At 44.2% G+C, this 20225-nt stretch overlaps 1 protein-coding gene across 1 annotated transcript in view; it reads right to left on the bottom strand.

Moving 5' to 3' along the window:
- cntn4 (contactin 4) overlaps window positions 1–20225 on the bottom strand; it is a gene marked incomplete at its 5' end in the record, with an annotated part of 181972 nt that overhangs the window by 17620 nt on the left and 144127 nt on the right. The window contains one exon of the mRNA XM_080728858.1: window positions 8204–8331. Coding sequence (XP_080584984.1) covers window positions 8204–8331 — 128 coding nt within the window. The remainder of the gene's footprint in view (window positions 1–8203; window positions 8332–20225) is intronic.

The raw sequence follows: 20225 nt of genomic DNA on the forward strand, positions 1-20225 counted from the left end.
TGTGTACGGTAGCTGAACAGATGCAAGCTGCTCTCAGGGCTGTGTTTGTGTGCTCCACGCAAGCACATCTGTAGCAACCTGCTGTTGATCAGCAGACGCGTGCCTCTCAGACATCACACCGCCGTATGCATTTTCACACAGCCGGTGGATCCCGCTGACTTTCCATGCAGACGGAAAGGCTTTTGTTGGAGAGAAAACCTCCCACAAGTTGGTCTAAAAATTGGAGCGCTATTTTCAGGTCAGTTTGTCCCACCCACTGTGGTGAAAGAGCAGCACATAAATCGTTCAGACAATTTATCTTCCGTCTCTACATAAAAAAAAAAAATAGAAATCACACCCCAGTGGAAGTGACAAAAGCAGTGACCGGTGCCACCTCGCCGGATTGAGTTTTTACACTGGTGTGATAACCCGCCGGGGCCCAGCCATGCTTTTTCAAAGCATATTCGTTGCAACAAAATAACAGCAAATGCCCTTACATGCAAACGGTAGAGGTGACACCATATCCGCCTGGACAAGCAGATGTTGTAGTTCCGCTATGGCTTGGAAAGGCCTTGTGTGACCAGCGGGGTTATAATAGTTAACAAAAACGAACAAAATAACTGAAAGTAAAATAAAAATATATTGTCGTTGTGGTCGGGTGGAAAACTTGTAAGTCCAAGACTGTTCGTTTTGTATTTGTCACTTTAAAAATGAACTGGTGCGAGGCGTTGTGTGCTTGTAGATCTGCTATTTTCACTACTTTTGTGCAACAGTCTTGTATGATGAAGCAGGGTTTTACTTGGTGAAAAAAACGTGCAAACTTGAAACTTGGAGATAAGAGGTTTCTGCCCGACAGTGACGATATATTTGTCAACTGAAATGGTAATAAATGAGAGCTAATTGAAACTGTATTGTTGTGTGTTTACAAAATGGACTAAAACGAACTAAAATCATAGATACATTTGACTTAGTTTGAAAAATAATCGATCATTGTGAGCTTGTAGATCATCTTATCTTTACTTTTTTAACTTTTTGAATCTCAAACCTGACACACACCCCATATTACGATAAAAAAATAGAACCAACACTAAAATCGAATCCAAACAAAACTAAAACTAAGTCTTTTCACGATATCTAAGGGTTAGGGTTAGCAAATCCGACTTAAAAATGAACCAAAACTATCTGAATTTGAAAAATACGAAATAAAAATAAAAACTATGAAAACCTTGTGTGACCAGAGAATGCACAGTATTTGTCAGACACACTCTCCTCCCAGCATACAAGTCGAGTCAGTGTGACGTCAGAAGATTTGCGTTTATTTGACCAGCTGTAATGGTCGTGTGCGAACGTGATTGCGACAGCTCATCTCTAGTGTAATCAAAATTCATAAGGTACATGCATAATGAAGAGCAATTAATCTGCTAATATGCCCCCACTGTTGGAATAATGGGGGACATTAACGGGGCTCATCTGTTGTGACTGCTCCTCCCCTGTTTGCTGGGGTGGGCTCGTTCACAGTGGGTGGCTGCGAATGCATTCTGACAGGTATTTTTCGGGACTCATATCGCCAAAGTCAATTTGAATAAGCTACTGTCATCTCCCATAAGGGTCGCTCCCACAACAGAAATGCTCCCAGTTAAACAGGTCTCCCAACCTCAAATGAAACAGTGCATGTAAATTACCCCATCCCATTTCCCAAACCATATTGATTGTGACGGAGAGGCACAGGATCATATCGTTGTTTTCGGGATGGAAACCTTGTATGTCCAAAACCGTTTTGTATTTAGCATTTTAAAAACGACTTAAACTAGTGAAAACAGCCGATCTACAAGCACACAACGCCTTAGTGCGACGGCCTTGTATGATGAAGCAGGGCTTTACTTCGCGAAAAAAAAAAAAAAAAAAACATACACATTTGAAACTTGGAGATACAAGGTTTCTGCCCGACAGTGACGATATACAGGAAACATTTGCACATCATCTGGAGAGAGAGAGAGAGAGAGAGAGAGAGAGAGAGAGAGAGAGAGAGAGAGAGAGAGAGAGAGAGCGAGCACCTTTCACATGATGACGGAACGGGAAGTGAGAATTATGATTAAGTGTGTCAAATGAAGCTCATATTCCTTTTTCACAAGAATAATAAGACAGAGGATAACCACACTGCCTATTTCTGCAGCGGAGACAGGCGTGAGTGTGTTTGATTGGAAAATCACGTGTAGGCCGCCGAACCCTCCGGTGACAGCGGCAGACCCCCACCACCCCCCCAATCGGGCGGAGGTTCTGCGCCATTATCATTTCACAGCGTGTGATGAATGGGTAAAAGTGTCGGGCTTTGTGTGTCATTACAGTCCTTCTCATTATGCCTCCAACTAGCAAAGCCCCGTGTTTGAGAATTTCACAGCAATTAACAGCGCACATACAGAAATATAAATACATGTATGCTCACGCTGCCATTCAGTGGTGGAAGAAGCACTCCTTTTAACCTTTTTAGTTTTATACTTAACACCTTGACGTCCGAAATAGAATGGTGGTTGGTAGATTAGCCGTGACATTTCTATTATTGTATTGTGATCTGAGACATAATATTATGTTTATAAACATGACCCCGCAGCCCCTCCATCTTGAACAGCGCCGCTGTTTTTTCTTTTTTTTTTCCCCCCAGGCCAGTAACTCACCATGATTTTCTCGATTTCCGTTGGGATAGAATGGGGGTTTTGGCCGATCGTCGATGTCCCCGTGCGTTTCGCGTGCGCGATCCTTTCACGTAAATGTCCCCGCAAATAGTCCATGTGTGACTGAAGAACAGAACTGAAAAGTTTCGCTAGCATAGCCCCAAGCATGGCTGCAGGAGGAGCTCGAGTGTTTAGACAGTAAACGGATGGGTGGAAGGTGCCTTGGAGAAGGAGAGGCGCTGACGTCACCTCTGCTTCATGCACGGTCTGCATGAGCTATCAGTGCACGAGTGGTGACTAGGGAAGGTTAGACGATCGCCGATTTTCGGATCAAAAGCTTTTATTCCGGTTTTAAAGACAAAGTCCGGGAATGTACGACGTGGCTGAGAGTCCCTGGGGGGATGTGCGATATAGTACGGTTTTAACATTAAGGGGCTCCCCTTGGCTTAGAAGGTGTTAAAGGGGAAGACCACCCATTTTCAATATTGAACTATGTCATTAATATACCTTAGAGGAGTTGTGTGTGAAAAAAAAAAAGTTCCCCCCCTTCTGTGTTGCCTAGAACTGGAGGATTGATTTTGGGGTTTGTATTGTAAAGTACAACTTGATGACATCACACATTGTACTTTACAATACAACCCCCAAAATCAATCCTCCAGTTCTAAGCAACACAGAAGAGGGGGACCTTTTTTTTATTTCCACACAACTCCTATAAGGTATATTAATGACATAGTTCAATATTGAAAATGGGTGGTCTTCCCCTATAAAGGACGACTCCACCCATCTTCATATCAATTGGCGTTTCCATAAAGCCTCTTAATGCGCATTAAAGTTGTACTATGTAACTTTTTTTATAAAACAAATCTTAAAATTCTCCTAACTATTAAATCACAAAAGTTTTAGAAGATCCGCGCCGTGAATTTCAGCCTGTAAAGCCTTCTCTGTATGTAAACTGAGATCCTTGCCGTGGACCGGATCTCGCGCCAAAATTGCGTCATCACACTACCGGCCAATCACAGCGAGGGTTATACAACTGCCGGCCAATCACAGCGCATCTTGAAGTGGGGTCGCTATGGCAGCCATATTTGTTGTCGCCCGTTTGTACCATCCCTTCTCTAGGTAATTTCGCCTACCAGGCAGGGTGAAGGAGTCCGTATCTCTGGAATTACTGAACGCACAGGAACAAGGGACCCCTTAAAAGATAGATCTCAGCGAGGTGGAGGCAGACGCGGGGGTCTGAAGGTACGAAAAACGTCCGAAAGACGCGGACGCGGTTTGCTATAGGGCTAATGACCACTAGTTGGGCATCTTACACAGTATGGCTTTAAGGCTTTTGTGCATACATCTTTTTTATGGAAACACTTCAAATTTCGAATAAACATTCATTATCCGCAAAAACTTTTATGCGCTTGGAGGAGGTGGATTTTGAGGCTTTATCGGAAAAACTAAATGTGCATGGAGGTAGGGACTGGGAGTGCTTCGCTGTGTTCAGCTGGACCGCGCAGAGTCGGCTCATGCGACCGTCGCTACTTCGAATTACACCCGCAAATGGAAACAGGCTAAATTCGCTTTGTCTTAATACGCATTTCTGATAATTCGCTTCCTATATTCGATAAGTTTATGGAAACATGACTTTTATCTCAGATGAGGGTGGTGGATGGTTCAGAAACCCGCCTATCAGTGACATAATTTTTAGTCTTTTTTTTTTCCAAACAAGATTTTGATTTTGATTTTATTAATGTGAGAACAATTATAGTATGCTAACTTTCCAAGAATAGAAAGCCTCAAGTTTCTATTAGCTTGGATTTACCATTGATGATGTCACTGGTAGGTGGGTTTCTGAACGGTCCACTCCACAGCCCTCCATTGAGACACAGACCGAGTAGACAAAAATGGCACCATATTATGATGAGCATTAGTGAGGACAAATTATATGAAGATAGGTTGAAGTTGTCCTTTAAGTAAGTACAACTACAACAAAATACTTTGTAACAAGTAAAAGTCCTTTATTCAATATATGTTGACTATATTTGGCGTATTGGCATCAAAATACTAACATTTTCTCGACAAAAAAAAAGCACATCTACAAGCTCACAACGCATTGTGATGTGAATGATGCATTGTGAGCTTGTAGATTTGCTATTTTCAAATAGGCGAAGAATAGAACTTACTATGTTTTGTGATGATAATTATCTAAATCTGCAAAGTAACTTCTACTGTAACTAAAGCTGTCAAATACTGTACTTGTAGTGGAGTAGAAAATACAACATGTATCTATGAGACGTAGCGGAGTAGAAGTAGAAGGTATATAGAGAAATGGAAATACTTCAGTAAAGTAAAAGCACATTGAAATTGTACTTAAGCACAGTACTTGAGCAAATGTAATTTCCACCACTGACTGGCATTAACATCTTCACATTTCTCTGCCTCGGTTAGGCAAGGCAGAGAGCTAGTGAATGGGAGACAGGACTGTGGCGTCAGCATAAATCAACAGCAAGGTGCACAGCCTTGACTGCTGCTGAGTTTAAAGCGTTTTTAAAATATGAAACCTGTCATAGGAAGAAAAACACAACAAAACAAAAACAAAAACAGCAAACATGGCTGGATGGTGATCTTCAAAATATAAATCTTGCGAGGATATCAAAGTAATTCAGGCTTTTTTATTGTGTGGGTGGGTGAAATAATCAATAGCATTAGCCATACAATGCGGCATCACTCTTGATCACATATACATTAATAAAGATGGACATCAGACAATTATTTTTCAAAGGATTTCATCAGTCACTTATCCGTGGTGGCCACACAGAAGCCAATTAGACCAGGTTTCTATGGCAACTACTAGTCAAAAGAGCGGAGGCATATCGTTGTTGACGGGTGGAAACCATGTGTGTCCAAAACCGTTCGTTTTGTATTTAGCATTTAAAAAACGATTTAAACTAGTGAAAACAGACGATCTACAAGCACACAACGCCTCGCACTGGGTTGTGTGCTTGTAGATCTGCTGTTTTCACTACTTTTGTGCAACGGCCTTGTATAATGAAGCAGTGAGGCTTCGCTTCACGAAGAAACTTACACATTTGAAACTTGGAGATACGAGGTTTATGTCTGACAGTGACGATATACAAGCACAACACCGTTTTGTTGGCGCTGCATTTCAAAGACGTTTACAGACTGACCAACTTGTAGAAGTCGCGAAAATAAATGCTTTGTTAACCAAACACTGACTGTATTGCATTTTAGAGTCTGGGGAAAACATAATCTATAGTAAGGCTGGGCAATATATCGAAAATATATCGATATCGAGATATCAACATGCAAGGTATACATATCGACGAAGACAGCTTGAAATGAGGTATTGGTGTATGTGTCAAATTAATTAACAGACACACTATGCATGCACGTAGCACATGCAAAAAAGCAGTCCATCTGTAACCAGCTGTGGTTATTTCAATAAAACCTACCTAACCCCATATGTGTACTGTGCAATGTGCATTGTGCATGCATGGATATGCTATTCATTATAATATTCATTCATAAAAACTATATAATGCAATTGTTTTTACTAATATCATGAGTAATATCGATATCGAGGTATTCAACAACGTTATGGAATATCAAAGTTTTTCCTGATATCGCCCAGCCTTAATCTATAGCATTTCTCATGACACTGATAAAGCAATTTAAATGAACTTGTCACGGTGTGAACACTTGACTTCAGTATGGTTATCCTCTGATGATGACTAGGCAAAGACTGCTCCACATCAGCATATACAAATTATTAATGTGTACAGCATGTGCACAAGGATTAGGTGGGATGAATGGAATCTTTCACGAGTCACGACTCAACCGAGGATAGTGTATGATAGCTTGTGAAGGAATTTGTCTTACAAGCCCAACGGGCTTGTCACACCGGTGCAGGAATATAAACTTGCTGCTGCTTTCTTGTACTGGATTTAAACAAATGTATGAGGGATTTCATCTACAAGGCTCCAATAATCAATCGCAATAATGCATGTGAATCAATGTCAACCCCTTTGATGACCCCAACCCCCACCACCCTTTCCCCCCGCCCCAGACACACACTTCTCCCTGGAGCCAATAACAGTCAAGATCAATAATTCCATAAAGGCCAGCCAACAAAGAAGGTCAAAGCAGAACAAAAGAAAAAAAAAACATTTCAAAACAACACAAATGAACCACGAGACCTTTGTGAAGAAAGGGGGTCACCATAAGGGTATAGTTCACTAAGCAGTTCAGCAGGACCCCCCCCCCTCCCCTTCCCTAGGGGATAGGAGAAGGTGAGCAGATCAGAGCCCCTGAGGAAATAGGACAGGAAAAATGGCAACATGCACAGAACATATTCACCCCGATGCACAGCACCTTACACCCAGATCACATACATTTTTAATGAACTATAATAAGTCACGCCACCGGAGCAGAAATGCAATCCTCAGTCCCACTCCTCCAGATGTGCTAACCACCCTAGACACTCTTCATATCTTTAATACAGCATATCCTCTGACAGCACTGGGGAAAGTAGGGTGGAGCGAACGTTCTAAACACCTCTGTAAATAGACAGACCGAAGGGGGTGTCACCGTTTCTGCAGTTAAGCAGTGAGAAAATCTGTGCTTTTCTCTGTGCTTTTCATGATTTATCGAAAAAAGAAACGTGGGGGGAGAGAGAGAGGTGGCTAGCTGGCTGTACACTACAGTGCAAAAAGTATCCATCCCTAGTGTTGTTCATTTGTTATTCATCACATCGAATACACAAGAGTTACTTTTCAAGGGCGAAAATAAAAGTATGAAACAACTGAATGCTGTCAGAGCGTAGAGCAGGCACGAGAGAAGGATTGCTCTGGCAGTGAAGCGTGCAAAGATCAGAAGAGACATTGATTTAATGCAGGGGTCTTCAACGTTTTCTGGCCAGGGACCCCTTAGTTAGATAGATAGATAGATACCTTTATTATCCCAAGGGGGAAAATCAGTTGCCCAGAGGCAGCACAGCAGTATAAGGTTATTTACAAAGTTACAGAGAAGTAAGAAAAAAGATAAATAAAATAAAATATAAAAACAAGAACAGAGTACAGTAAGAGCAAGGTATGTCAAGAAAGTTGAGAGAGAGATGAAGCAGGGACCCCCACAACCCGATCATAGTTTCCATATAGTTTCATCGTTTGATAGCACAATCTTCAGTGTATTTTGGATTCATGTCAATTTGTGTTTTCAGATATTTAACCACTTGAACCGTCAATACTTAATAACCTTTCACTCTGTACTTAGTCTGCTCTTTTCCCCCTCTACACCAACCCCTTTGCCTAAAATAGACGATCTATAAGCTGCGAGGCGTTGTGAGCTTGTAGATCTGCATTTTTTGGCTAAAGTTCTCAGTATATGGATGTTAGGGTTCAAATGGTTAATTTAAAAAAAGGAGAAAAAAGTTTCTATCACACAAAGATTTGGAGGACCCCCTGTAGTAACTCTGAAGACCCCCTTGGGGCCCTGGACCCCCTGTTGAAGACCCTTGATTTAATGCAAACAAAAGAAGGAGGAAATACCTTTAACTGTGACACTCCCAGAACTGCTCGCCACCCCAAACTGGTTCCTTGCCACACAGGTGTAGAGGCCAGCATCTGATTTGGTTGCATTCCATATCCGCAGGTTACCACTCTCCAGCATGGAAACCCTGTGGTTATAAGAGAACACAAGTTTTACAAATCACATGAACTACAGCAGCAGTCACATGTAGTCTATACACACTGTGAAATGCTCTTCAGCTCTGTGCGTGTAAAAGTTGACCAGAGGGCGTTCAACATTAAGCACTTTAAGAAATTATAGAAGTCTCTTTGTTGCTGGAATGCACACCAGCTGCGTTTCCATAAAGCTTTTTCGAAAATAGGAAGAGAATGATCAGAAATGTGAAAAAAGACAAAGCGAATTTAGCCTGTTTCCATCCACTGATAAAATGTGATTTTTTTGGAGATAGTTCATGAAATAAGCAGTCGGTGGCACAGTTTTTCCAGTCAAGTGAGAAATTATTGAACATGCAACAAGCTCACAGCTCAGTTGCGTATGCGACTGTTAGCTTGGACATGGAGGTCTGCTGTTCTCGACCGTTCTGTGCGGGACGGAGAAACATGACGAATGGTTTTGAGGACTGCTTTGATCACAAGCGGAGGCTGGGGTGGCCGGTGTTGGTACAAGAGGCGGCCACCCCCCCAGCACCCCTTCCCGCGAGTTCATTGCATTTTAATTTGTGTTTCCATTCGCCTTTTGCGCATTTAGTTTTTTCCGATAAAGACCCAACATCCACCTCCTCCAAAAAAATGAAAGTTTTTGCAAAATTTGAAGTGTTTCCATAAAAAAGATTTATTTAAAGCCTTAATGCTCAAAAAACGGCTTTATGGAAACGCCACTACTGTAAGGTTGGTATAAGTGAGGGATACAGAATATTTCTTGGTATTTCATATTTATTGGTCGTGCTTTTTACAGGTGACAAAGATGAGACATGGTCTTTTTTCAAGGGCTGATTAATTCTCTACCTTACTTTAACTCTTGTACAAAAGTGCCACTGTGCCCTTTACACATTGACCACCAGCGCTGCAAAAGGTCAAAAGTTAACCTTAAGAACGCAACCTTTTCAAAATAATAAGCAAAAATGTAAATTGAAAGCAAGGAACTGTGGGAAATGAAGGGTGGACCAACTCGTCAAACCATGCTGCATTTTAATGATCTGAAATGCTCTGCTGAATCTGCAAACTGTAAATATGAAGGGTTCTTTCTGACTGAATATTACTCTTTGAGCTTTACCTACCTAGCAAAGCAAACAGACTCATTCACTAGAGTGGTTTATGGCAGTGAGTGTTTTGCATTTGAGGCAGCAAGGAAATTGTGGGAAAGGGATAATTATTTATCCTTTGGTTCTGTGGACATGCATGGGTGAAGCCCCAAAGCTTTGACATTATCCTTGTGTTTTGTTTTTATTATAGTCTTGTAATGTTACATGCTTTTCTTTTCATGTTTATTGCCTTTTACTGGCTTAACAAGGTATTGTGACCTTATGCCTTTGAACTATAGGTTAGATTGACCCAGGTCCTGTTGACCTAGGTCGCCATCTTTTCAACCTGCTGTACAGCTTTGATCAGGGCTCATACGCCACACCTTTGTGATTTAGCAGTGTATAAAAGGAGCTGCTTTTGCCAGTGTACTTTCTTTTACCTGTTGGGACCTTGTGGAAGCTTTGTGTGTGAGTACACTTAGACTGTATTTCATTTCATGTTTATGTGATGATGTTTTGGGGAAAAAGAAAACATTTCATGTAACTTTATTATTTCATTGTAAGCTTTACTAGTTAAAAACACTTTGTATCGTGCTGGTTAAAAATATTTGTGTTTGATAACAAATAATTGTAGATCGGCTATTTTTGCATTATGTCATTTGAGAATCTGATTTTCTCCTTTTTTGATTCTTTTCAGTTTCACACTTCTGCCTTTATTAAACGGGCATACTGTGTATGTTCAAAATGAAGAGGAGTGTTTGTGCTATGTGTCGATGAGTATACGCATACGTACTCAGGTGCCATAATAGTGAAAACACAGCATCTCATCGGGGTCTACACAGCAGTCATCCTCAAGACAACTACTCTTCATCAGCTTTTCCAACTCAACCCAAGCTACAAGATGGATGCTACTCCACACACAGAGGAACAGCAGACAGCTCCTGGAGCAAACGAGACACTTGTTACAAGGTCAGTAGCCAGCATCTCAAGCACGAGGAAATCTTCTGCTTCTGTGGCAGCAGCTAAAGCACGGGCTAAAGTATTGGCCACACGTGCCCGCACATCTTATGTTGAGGAAGAAAGCAAACTGTTATTAGAGAAAGCTCGGATTGATTTGCAGAAAGCTCATATAGATGTAGATCTTAAAAGACTGAACCACAACAAAGACATTGCAGCAGCAGAAGCGGAGGCTGGAGTTCTTGAGGAATTGGACAGATCCTCCAGACACTCAGGAGGCTCTAGAGCATCAGGCATCGCTGCGCTTCCTTCCCAATCCGCTCAAGAACGAACCAGTGAGTACGTTGAATGTCATTCCAAAGCAACCAATAGCGAAGTCATTGAAGAGAATGTATTCTCAGAGAATGAGTTATCTGATTCTGTGCATCTTCAGCTTCAGCAGCATAGTTCTGCTGCATTCAATAGTCCTTCTCAGCAACTCAGTTCTGCATTCAATACTGCTTCTCAGCAACTTGGTTATTCTGCATTCGATGGTGCTCTTCAGCGACACAGCTCTGCTGTATTCAACAGTGCTTCACAGCAGCACAACTCTGCTGTTTTCAACAGCGCACCTCAGCACCACAGCTTTGTTATATTGAGCAGTCCACCTCAACAACGCAGTTCTGCTGTGGTCAACAGCGCACCTCAGCAACACAGCTCTGCTGTAATCAACAGTGCGCCTCAACAGCGCAGTTCTGCTGTGTCCAACAGCGCACCTCAGCAACAGAGCTCTGCTGTATTCAACAGGGCTTCACAGCAGCACAGCTCGGCTGTATTCAACAGCAGCCCTCAACAGCGCAATCCTGTTGTGTCCAACAGTGCCCCTCAGCAAGACAATCCTGCGATCGATGGTGCCACTGCGCGTTTCACCAACAGTCGCATTGACAGCATTCAACCGCAAAGCTCACCCAGTCGGCAAACAAATCCTTTCTACTCCACTCACAACAATCAAGCTACTCATACTCACTCTGGAGACAATACAGGGTTTGGTGACATTGCTAAATTCCTCGCTCGACGCGAACTGCTGAGCTCCAGTCTCACCAAGTTTGACGACCGTCCTGAAGGCTATGGGGCGTGGAAGTCAAGCTTCTTGAACTCCATTCAAGGAACAGGACTTAACTGCAGCGAAGAGCTCGATCTGCTAACTAAGTGGTTAGGCCCACAGTCGTCAGCACACGTCAAGAGGATTCGAGCTGTCCACGTCAACGACCCAGCTGTAGGCCTGGGAAAGGCTTGGTCTCGTCTTAAGGAGTGTTACGGGTCACCAGAGATGGTCGAGAAGGCTTTCTTGGACAGAGTAGAGAAGTTCCCGAAGATCACTAATAAGGATCCTCAGAAGCTCCGAGAGCTTGGTGATCTGCTACAGGAAATAGTATCAGCGGCGCATATGGGCACCCTACCAGGGCTGACTTACCTGGACACCGCTAAAGGCCTGAATCCCATTGTGGAGAAGTTGCCATTTAACCTCCAGGAAAAATGGATCTCACAAGGGAGTGATTACAAGCTGCGCTACCAGGCACAGTTTCCACCTTTCACATACTTTGCAGACTTCGTTTCTAAAGAGGCTTACATCCGCAACGACCCAAGTTTCACTCTTTTCTCTTCAGCTGCTACATCTGTGAAGCCAGACAACGCAGTGAAGAAGATGAGTAGTTCCAGAAATGTAGTCACCTCGCACAAGACAGAGGTCTCTTCTACGTCTGAATCCGACACTACAGAGACTCCCAGTGCTAAACCGGATGTCAATAAGCAATGTCCGATCCATAAAAAGCCTCACCCCCTTAAACACTGTAGAGGCTTCAGGTCCAAGGCCATCGAAGATCGCAAGGCTTTTCTCAAAGAAGCTGGCATATGCTTTAAGTGTGGCTCAACAAGCAAGCATGTTGCCAAAGACTGCAAAGTTGCTGTTCAATGCAAGGAGTGCAGCAGTGACAAGCATATAACAGCCCTTCACCCTGGACCAGCTCCATGGGATAACCAGATCCCCGAGTCAGAGAATGGCGGGGAGGAGAAGGCTGAGCCATCTCCTACTGTGAACTCCAAGTGCACGGAAGTCTGCGGAGAAAACAACAGCCCACGCTCCTGCTCTAAAATATGCCTCATTACAGTGCATCCCAATGGACAACCAGAAAGGTCAGTGAAACTCTATGCTATTCTCGATGACCAGAGCAACCGGTCTCTCGCCAGATCGGAGTTCTTTGACCGCTTTGGTCTTAACGGCACAGATTCTCTCTACACGCTCCGGACGTGTTCCGGTATCACTGAGATGTCTGGAAGGAGAACCACGAGCTTCATCGCTCAACCTTTGGATGGAAGTCTCAGCATCAATCTCCCGACTCTCATAGAGTGCAACTACATCCCTGAAGACAGGTCAGAGATTCCTACGCCGGAAATAGCAAAGCATCACAGTCACCTCCAGTCCATTGTGAAGCACATTCCACCACTTGATCCAGAGGCTCAGATCCTACTCCTGCTTGGGCGTGACGTTCTACAGGTCCACAAGGTGAGAGACCAACGCAACGGACCTAATAATGCGCCTTATGCCCAACGCTTGGATCTTGGCTGGGTTATTGTCGGGGAAGCCTGTCTAGGAGCAGCCCACAAACCCAAGGATGCAAATGTGTTCCGCACTCACATTCTTGAGAACGGACGCCACTCTTACTTCACACCCTGCACTAACCATCTCACTGTGAAAGAGAAGCTCACTGTGAACAATCAGAGGTCTCACAGTTCTTACGACCTGCAAAGCCCGCAGCTCATTTCTGTTCCAGCTCCATGTAGCGAAGGTGACTCCTTGGGAAGCGATATCTTCCAGCGTACAGAGGATGACAACAAGGTTGCTCCCTCTATCGAGGACAAGCAGTTCATCGAGCTAATGGATAGGGAGGTGTTCCTTGATGAAGGAAACAACTGGGTAGCTCCCCTCCCCTTCCGCACATCAAGATCACGTCTGCCTAATAACAGAGAGCAAGCTTTGAGTCGGTTTAACTCTCTTTGTCGCACCCTTGAAAGGAAGGCTGAGATGAAGCAGCACTTCGTCAGCTTCATGCAACGGATCTTCGATCTAGAACATGCAGAGCTGGCTCCACCATTGGCAGAGGGAGAAGAGTGCTGGTACCTCCCCTCATTTGGAGTGTATCACCCCCGCAAACCAGGTCAAATCCGAGTCGTGTTTGACTCCAGCGCAAAACATCTTGGAGTGTCTCTCAACGATGTGTTGCTGACCGGACCAGATCTGAACAACGGTTTGCTGGGAGTTCTTATGCGCTTTAGGCGTGAACAGATTGCCGTTACTGTGGACATTGAACAGATGTTCCATAGTTTCATTGTGAGGGAAGATCATAGGAACTTCCTCCGATTCTTATGGTTCAAGAACAACAACCCCATGGATAAAGTTGTCGAATACCGAATGCGTGTCCACGTATTTGGCAACAGCCCCTCTCCGACCTATGGCCTCAGGCGAGCTGCTCTGCTTGGAGAAGATGAGTTCGGCCATGCAGCAAAAGAGTTCATCCATCGAGAGTTCTATGTGGACGACGGTCTCACATCCCTGTCCTCCATATCGGAAGCCGTCGGCTTACTCAAAGCAGCTCGAGGTATGCTAGCCATGTCCAACTTACACCTCCACAAGATTGCATCCAACTCTCTGGCAGTCATGCAAGCCTTTCCATCCTCCGAGTATGCAAAGGACTTGAAGGATCTCGACCTAGACAAAGAGCCTCCTCCAGTGCAGCGCAGTCTAGGATTGAACTGGGACCTGAGCAAAGATACATTCACCTTCCAGGTCGCCAGCACCAACAAGCCCTTTACACGCAGAGGTGTGCTTGCTACAGTGAACAGTCTGTTCGATCCACTAGGACTAGTGGCACCGATCTCCATACAAGGAAAGTTCCTTCTGAGAGAACTCACCCACGATACCGTTGACTGGGACGAGCCCCTCCCAGCCGATAAGGAAGCAGAATGGATTGCTTGGAGAGAGTCACTGCAAGCCCTTGAACACTTTGAGACTCCTCGTTGCTACACAAGCACGTCTGTATCTAACGCCCAGCGCGTGGAGCTGCACGTCTTCTCAGATGCCTCTGTAAAAGCCATTGCTGCAGTGGCCTACTTGAGGGTGTTAGATGACAGTGGTATCCACGTGGGATTCGTCATGGGAAAGGCCAAGCTGGCTCCTATGTCAGTCCATACAGTCCCACGGCTCGAGCTAGGAGCTGCCGTCCTAGCAGTTGAGATTGCGGAACTGGTGTCAAGAGAACTGGATGTCAAGCTAGACGACACAAGGTTTTACACTGACAGCAGGGTCGTACTAGGTTACATACACAATGCGACCCGCAGGTTCTACGTGTATGTCAGCAACAGGGTAGAACGCATCAGGAGGTTCTCAAGTCCTGAACAGTGGCACTACGTACCCACCAGCCAGAATCCGGCAGATATAGCGACCAGGTCAGTATCTGCGGAACTGCTCTCAAGTACCAGCTGGCTAACTGGGCCCAAGTTCCTGCTTCAACCCACAAATGATGTTGTGGTGGACACCACGTATGACCTCATGGACCCAGAGTCTGATGCAGATGTTCGAGCAAACCTCACATCCTGTACCAACACAAACCTGAGCTGCCAGCGATTTGAGAGGTTTTCAACATGGCAGTCTCTCATCAGAGCCATAGCTACTCTAATTCACGTCGCAGAGACCTTCAGAGACAAGAGTACAAGTCAGACTCCCACATGCAAAGGCTGGCATCAGTGCTCCAAGGCTCGCAGACCAGAAAATCTGCTGAAAGCAAAGCAGATCATCATTCGATGCGCTCAAGGCGAGGCATATCAGACAGAGATGTCTTGTCTGAAGCAAGGGATAGACATCCCAAAGAACAGTCCACTAAGGAAGCTGGATCCTGTCCTAGATGACGACGGACTCTTGAGAATCGGGGGCCGCCTTCGTCACTCTACTCTCACAGCAGAAGAGAAATACCCTCTCATCGTCTCTGGTCGCAGTCACATCGGCACTCTACTCATCAAGTACTACCATGAGAGAGTCCAGCACCAAGGCCGGGTCTTCACAGAGGGAGCCATACGCTCAGATGGCATCTGGCTTGTTGGAGCCAAGAGGTGCATCGCAAGACATGTGCACAAGTGTGTAGTATGTAACAAGCTCCGAGGTAAGACAGCCGAGCAAAAGATGTCTGACCTCCCTCCAGATCGGCTAAGCACGGAGCCGCCCTTCACCAACGTGGGCATTGATGTGTTTGGCCCCTGGAGCATCTCTACTAGACGCACCCGTGGAGGAGCAGCCAACAGCAAGCGGTGGGCAGTGATTTTCACCTGCCTCAGTGTGCGTGCTGTTCATATAGAGCTCATTGAAGCCATGGACACATCAAGCTTCATAAATGCACTTTGTCGATTCATCGCCATCCGGGGTCCCGTGAAGCTGATCCGCTCCGACTGTGGCACGAATTTCAAGGGGGCTTGCAAAGAGCTGAAGGTACTCCTTCAAGATGACAAGGAGCCCAATGTCTCCAAGTTCCTCAGTGAAGAAGGCTGTACTTGGATCTTCAATCCACCCCATTCCTCCCACATGGGTGGTGTGTGGGAGAGGATGATTGGGGTCTCCAGGAGGATTCTGGATTCCATGCTCTCCCAGATTCAAACGTCTCATCTTACCCACGAGGTTCTGTCCACTCTCATGGCAGAGGTTTCCGCCATAATTAACGCCAGACCTCTGACAACCATTTCGACAGATGCTAAAGCTCCTTCTCTTCTTACTCCGAACTTGATCCTTACCCAGAAGGTCTGCAGTCCTCCACCTCCAGGGTGTTTCGTTGATGCAGATCTACACCGCCAACAATGGAGAAGGGTCCAACACTTGGCCAACACCTTTTGGGAGAGGTGGCGGCGCGAGTACCTCTGTACACTACAGGAACGTTCCAAGTGGCAGAAGAGCCATCCCAACGTCAAAGAAGGAGATCTAGTGCTTCTTCGTGACAGCCAGGTTGAGAGAAACCACTGGCCCATGGCTTTGGTCACTAAAGTCTTCCCTGGAAACGACAACAAGGTCCGGAAGTTGGAGCTCAAGGTCACCAAAGGAGGGACTGCTAAGACTTTCCTCCGTCCCATCACTGAAATTGTGATGCTCATGTCCTCTTAAGATTTCATAGACTGTGCATGTGATTTTTTGATTTATTTGTCTTTAATAGTGGTATTGTAATTAATCCCAGGCGGGGAGTGTAATGTTACATGCTTTTCTTTTCATGTTTATTGCCTTTTACTGGCTTAACAAGGTATTGTGACCTTATGCCTTTGAACTATAGGTTAGATTGACCCAGGTCCTGTTGACCTAGGTCGCCATCTTTTCAACCTGCTGTACAGCTTTGATCAGGGCTCATACGCCACACCTTTGTGATTTAGCAGTGTATAAAAGGAGCTGCTTTTGCCAGTGTACTTTCTTTTACCTGTTGGGACCTTGTGGAAGCTTTGTGTGTGAGTACACTTAGACTGTATTTCATTTCATGTTTATGTGATGATGTTTTGGGGAAAAAGAAAACATTTCATGTAACTTTATTATTTCATTGTAAGCTTTACTAGTTAAAAACACTTTGTATCGTGCTGGTTAAAAACATTTGTGTTTGATAACAAATAATTGTAGATCGGCTATTTTTGCATTATGTCATTTGAGAATCTGATTTTCTCCTTTTTTGATTCTTTTCAGTTTCACACTTCTGCCTTTATTAAACGGGCATACTGTGTATGTTCAAAATGAAGAGGAGTGTTTGTGCTATGTGTCGATGAGTATACGCATACGTACTCAGGTGCCATAATAAGTCTATCGCTTTATATTATGTACTTTATACAGTATATGCACTGTATACTCATACAGTGCAGTGTAATTAAAGAAACATGATGCATATTGGCCCGCCCTTTTCTGCCTGACAAAATCTTCCGCCATTTAGCATTTTCTTCAAAACACACCTTTTGCTACTAAGCTATTCCTACATATTATGTACCAGTACGACGCCTAAGGGCGAAAAGCGACCTCGAGGTCACGCCATGTCTTGGCCATCTGGCCAGTGATGTATATCGGACCAGTTACCCATATATGGAAACCCCTGGTACCCATATATGGAGATCCATGTACCGGTATATGGAGATACAGTATATGCTGTAAGACGCCAAACATCAGTTATTCGTTATGTGAAAGTCCTATGACGTCTATGACATCTGACATCAAACATACAATCCCTTTTATGCCCATATACGGAGATCCCTGCCTGTAGAACCAATCACACAGATATGGGCTGTCTTGGCCATCTGTCTTGGCCATATGTGGATTCTGTTAGTGTGGAATGTGGCCGATGTGGCCTCCATATATGGGCATTCCCATATGAAGTCCTGTTAGATATGGGCTTAATATTGATGACATCAGGGATCTCCATATATGGGCATATAAGGGATTCTGTTAGTGTGGTTCCCCTGACATCCCAGTGATGTCAGAGCGTGATGTCAGATCACGTGATTTCAACGCAACATCCAATCGTCCCCAAATTGGAATCAATGGAATTACATGTAACTAGACCTTACCCGTTCGAAGATATGTGCTCCAAAATATGTGCAGAGTGTGGGTTGTGGGGAAAGTTACTGTAACTGGTGCGTGCGTGAGAATATGTGGGAGCATCATAATGTAAGGAGCAGCTCATGGAGGAGTGTATATTTATGATGGATACAAATAATTTAACAGCAAATTTAGGTGAATAGAAGTATGAATGCGCTTGCTCCACATAGTTTTTTCATACCCGTTGGAAGATGAGACACAAATCAAACGCACCTGGTAAAAGCGAGAGAGAGAGAGAGAGAGAGAGAGAGAGAGAGAGAGAGAGAGAGAGAGAGAGAGAGAGAGAGAGAGAGAATGCACATTCCTAACTGTGAGAGAGAGGGGTGTGTGTGTGGGGCTACAGATCCCATGGCCTGGAGGAACGGACCGTAACCCTGACAACAGGCTAAGAAAACGCTAATAAACAGCTTTAATTTGGGAGAAATGAAATTCGGGCTCCGTCACCGTTGGTATAATGCTAATGGCCAATACCATGTGAACTTTGGGATCAGTTGCTGAAGCGAGTGAATAGATAAACGTAGATAAGCGTGAGCGTTAGAGCGTTAGAGCGTTAGAGTGTTAGAGCGTGAGTGCGTGAGTGAGTGAGTTTGCTGGTTTAATAGATAGATAGAGCGCACCTCCAAAAGCCCTTTCACTTCTGCCCATAGGGGGCAATACAAACACGAATAGTTGCACTGCCTGTCATACAAACTATCGTTTCTATACAATTGACCAGTTTACCTTATTTCACCTACAGTACAAGACCTGCTCACAGGAATGGTTTGTTCTCCATGTGCCTCGAGTTAGCTCAGATTTTACTGCTTTTAAATGTAAAGCCCCTTAGGCGTGGATAATCTTCAAATATTATTACCCTTTCATTTGGTGTGAGATCCAGTCTCAAAGTACTTTAGTTGACTCATTGCATTACAAAAGATGCGATTAAGACAACGGCAAAGTCACTTCTCGGTCAGTGGGGGTAGGCTGAGAGAGCAATATGAGAGCATGTGTGCTTGCGAGTGCACACATGGGTTTAGTTTTTTCTCTTACTGGGGAGGCAGAGGCTCAGGAGGTATAGAGCATCCGCCTGGGAATCGGAAGGTTCCCAGTTCGAACCCCGGCACCTCCTGGCTATGTCTCAAAGTGTCCTTGTGCAAAACACTTAACATCTAACTGCTCCAGATGAGCAGATTGGTGCCTTCACTGCCTTGTATGTTTTGCTCTGCCATCGGAGTGTGAATATAATGCACATCGTAAAGAAAAGGCGCTAAGAAAGGTGCTATACTGTCTACATACACCATTAATCAAAGTCATGGTCTATTTTTATGTGTGTATGAATGTATGTATGTTCTGCACACACAAACAGCATAATTGTATAATTTGTAAAATTCTGTGTGGTGATTTGTGAAGTTGAACTCTGTTTATTTAATGCAAATTATAAAAAGTCCAAGGAAGATGAACGAGGGACATAATATATCCTGCCATCTCCCCTGTGTGTGTGTGTGTGTGTGTGTGTGTGTGTGTGTGTGTGTGTGCTGATGTGCGTGTGTGCACATAATTATGTGTGCTAGAGTGTTTAAATGCAGTATGATGTTATGACTATGTAACAATGAAGCCTTTATTATCTGTAAAAAGCCTTTCAGGCATTTCACCAGTTTAATGTACCGTAACATTACACCACTTGTTCACAACAATGAATTGTTCTCCAGGTTCTTTTAGGTTAGCACAAATTTAGAACTGCTTTTAAATGTAACGCCCCTCACACATGGAATAATTTCATGTTTCATCAATTATTATTACTAGAAGCTGGGCCGCCCGAAACTCGGAACAATGTAAATAGGGAATGAATGCCCCGCCCTTTAGGACCCGTTTTGACCATCTGTCTGCCTGTGTCCATTTATGCCCATATATGGAGATATCTGTATCTGTCTGTCTGTCTGTCGGCGTCCATTTTATGTCCATATATGGAGATCACTGCAGTTATAGTTCTGGGTCCATTTTATGCCCAGATATGGAGATATCTGTCTATCTGCGTCCATGTTATGCCCATATATGGAGTATCTGTCTGTGCCTCCAACTGTGTTGCAGACACAGTGCCGGTTCCCCCTTTAATGCAAACCTCATTATACCTGTTGTCATAGGACCCGTTTTGAACATCTGTTTGCCTGTGTCCATTTATGCCCATATAGGACCCGTTTTGAACATCTGTTTGCCTGTGTCCATTTATGCC

This window comes from Nannobrachium achirus (assembly GCF_963921795.1).
Source record: "Nannobrachium achirus genome assembly, chromosome: 6".
Lineage (NCBI taxonomy): Eukaryota > Metazoa > Chordata > Actinopteri > Myctophiformes > Myctophidae > Nannobrachium > Nannobrachium achirus.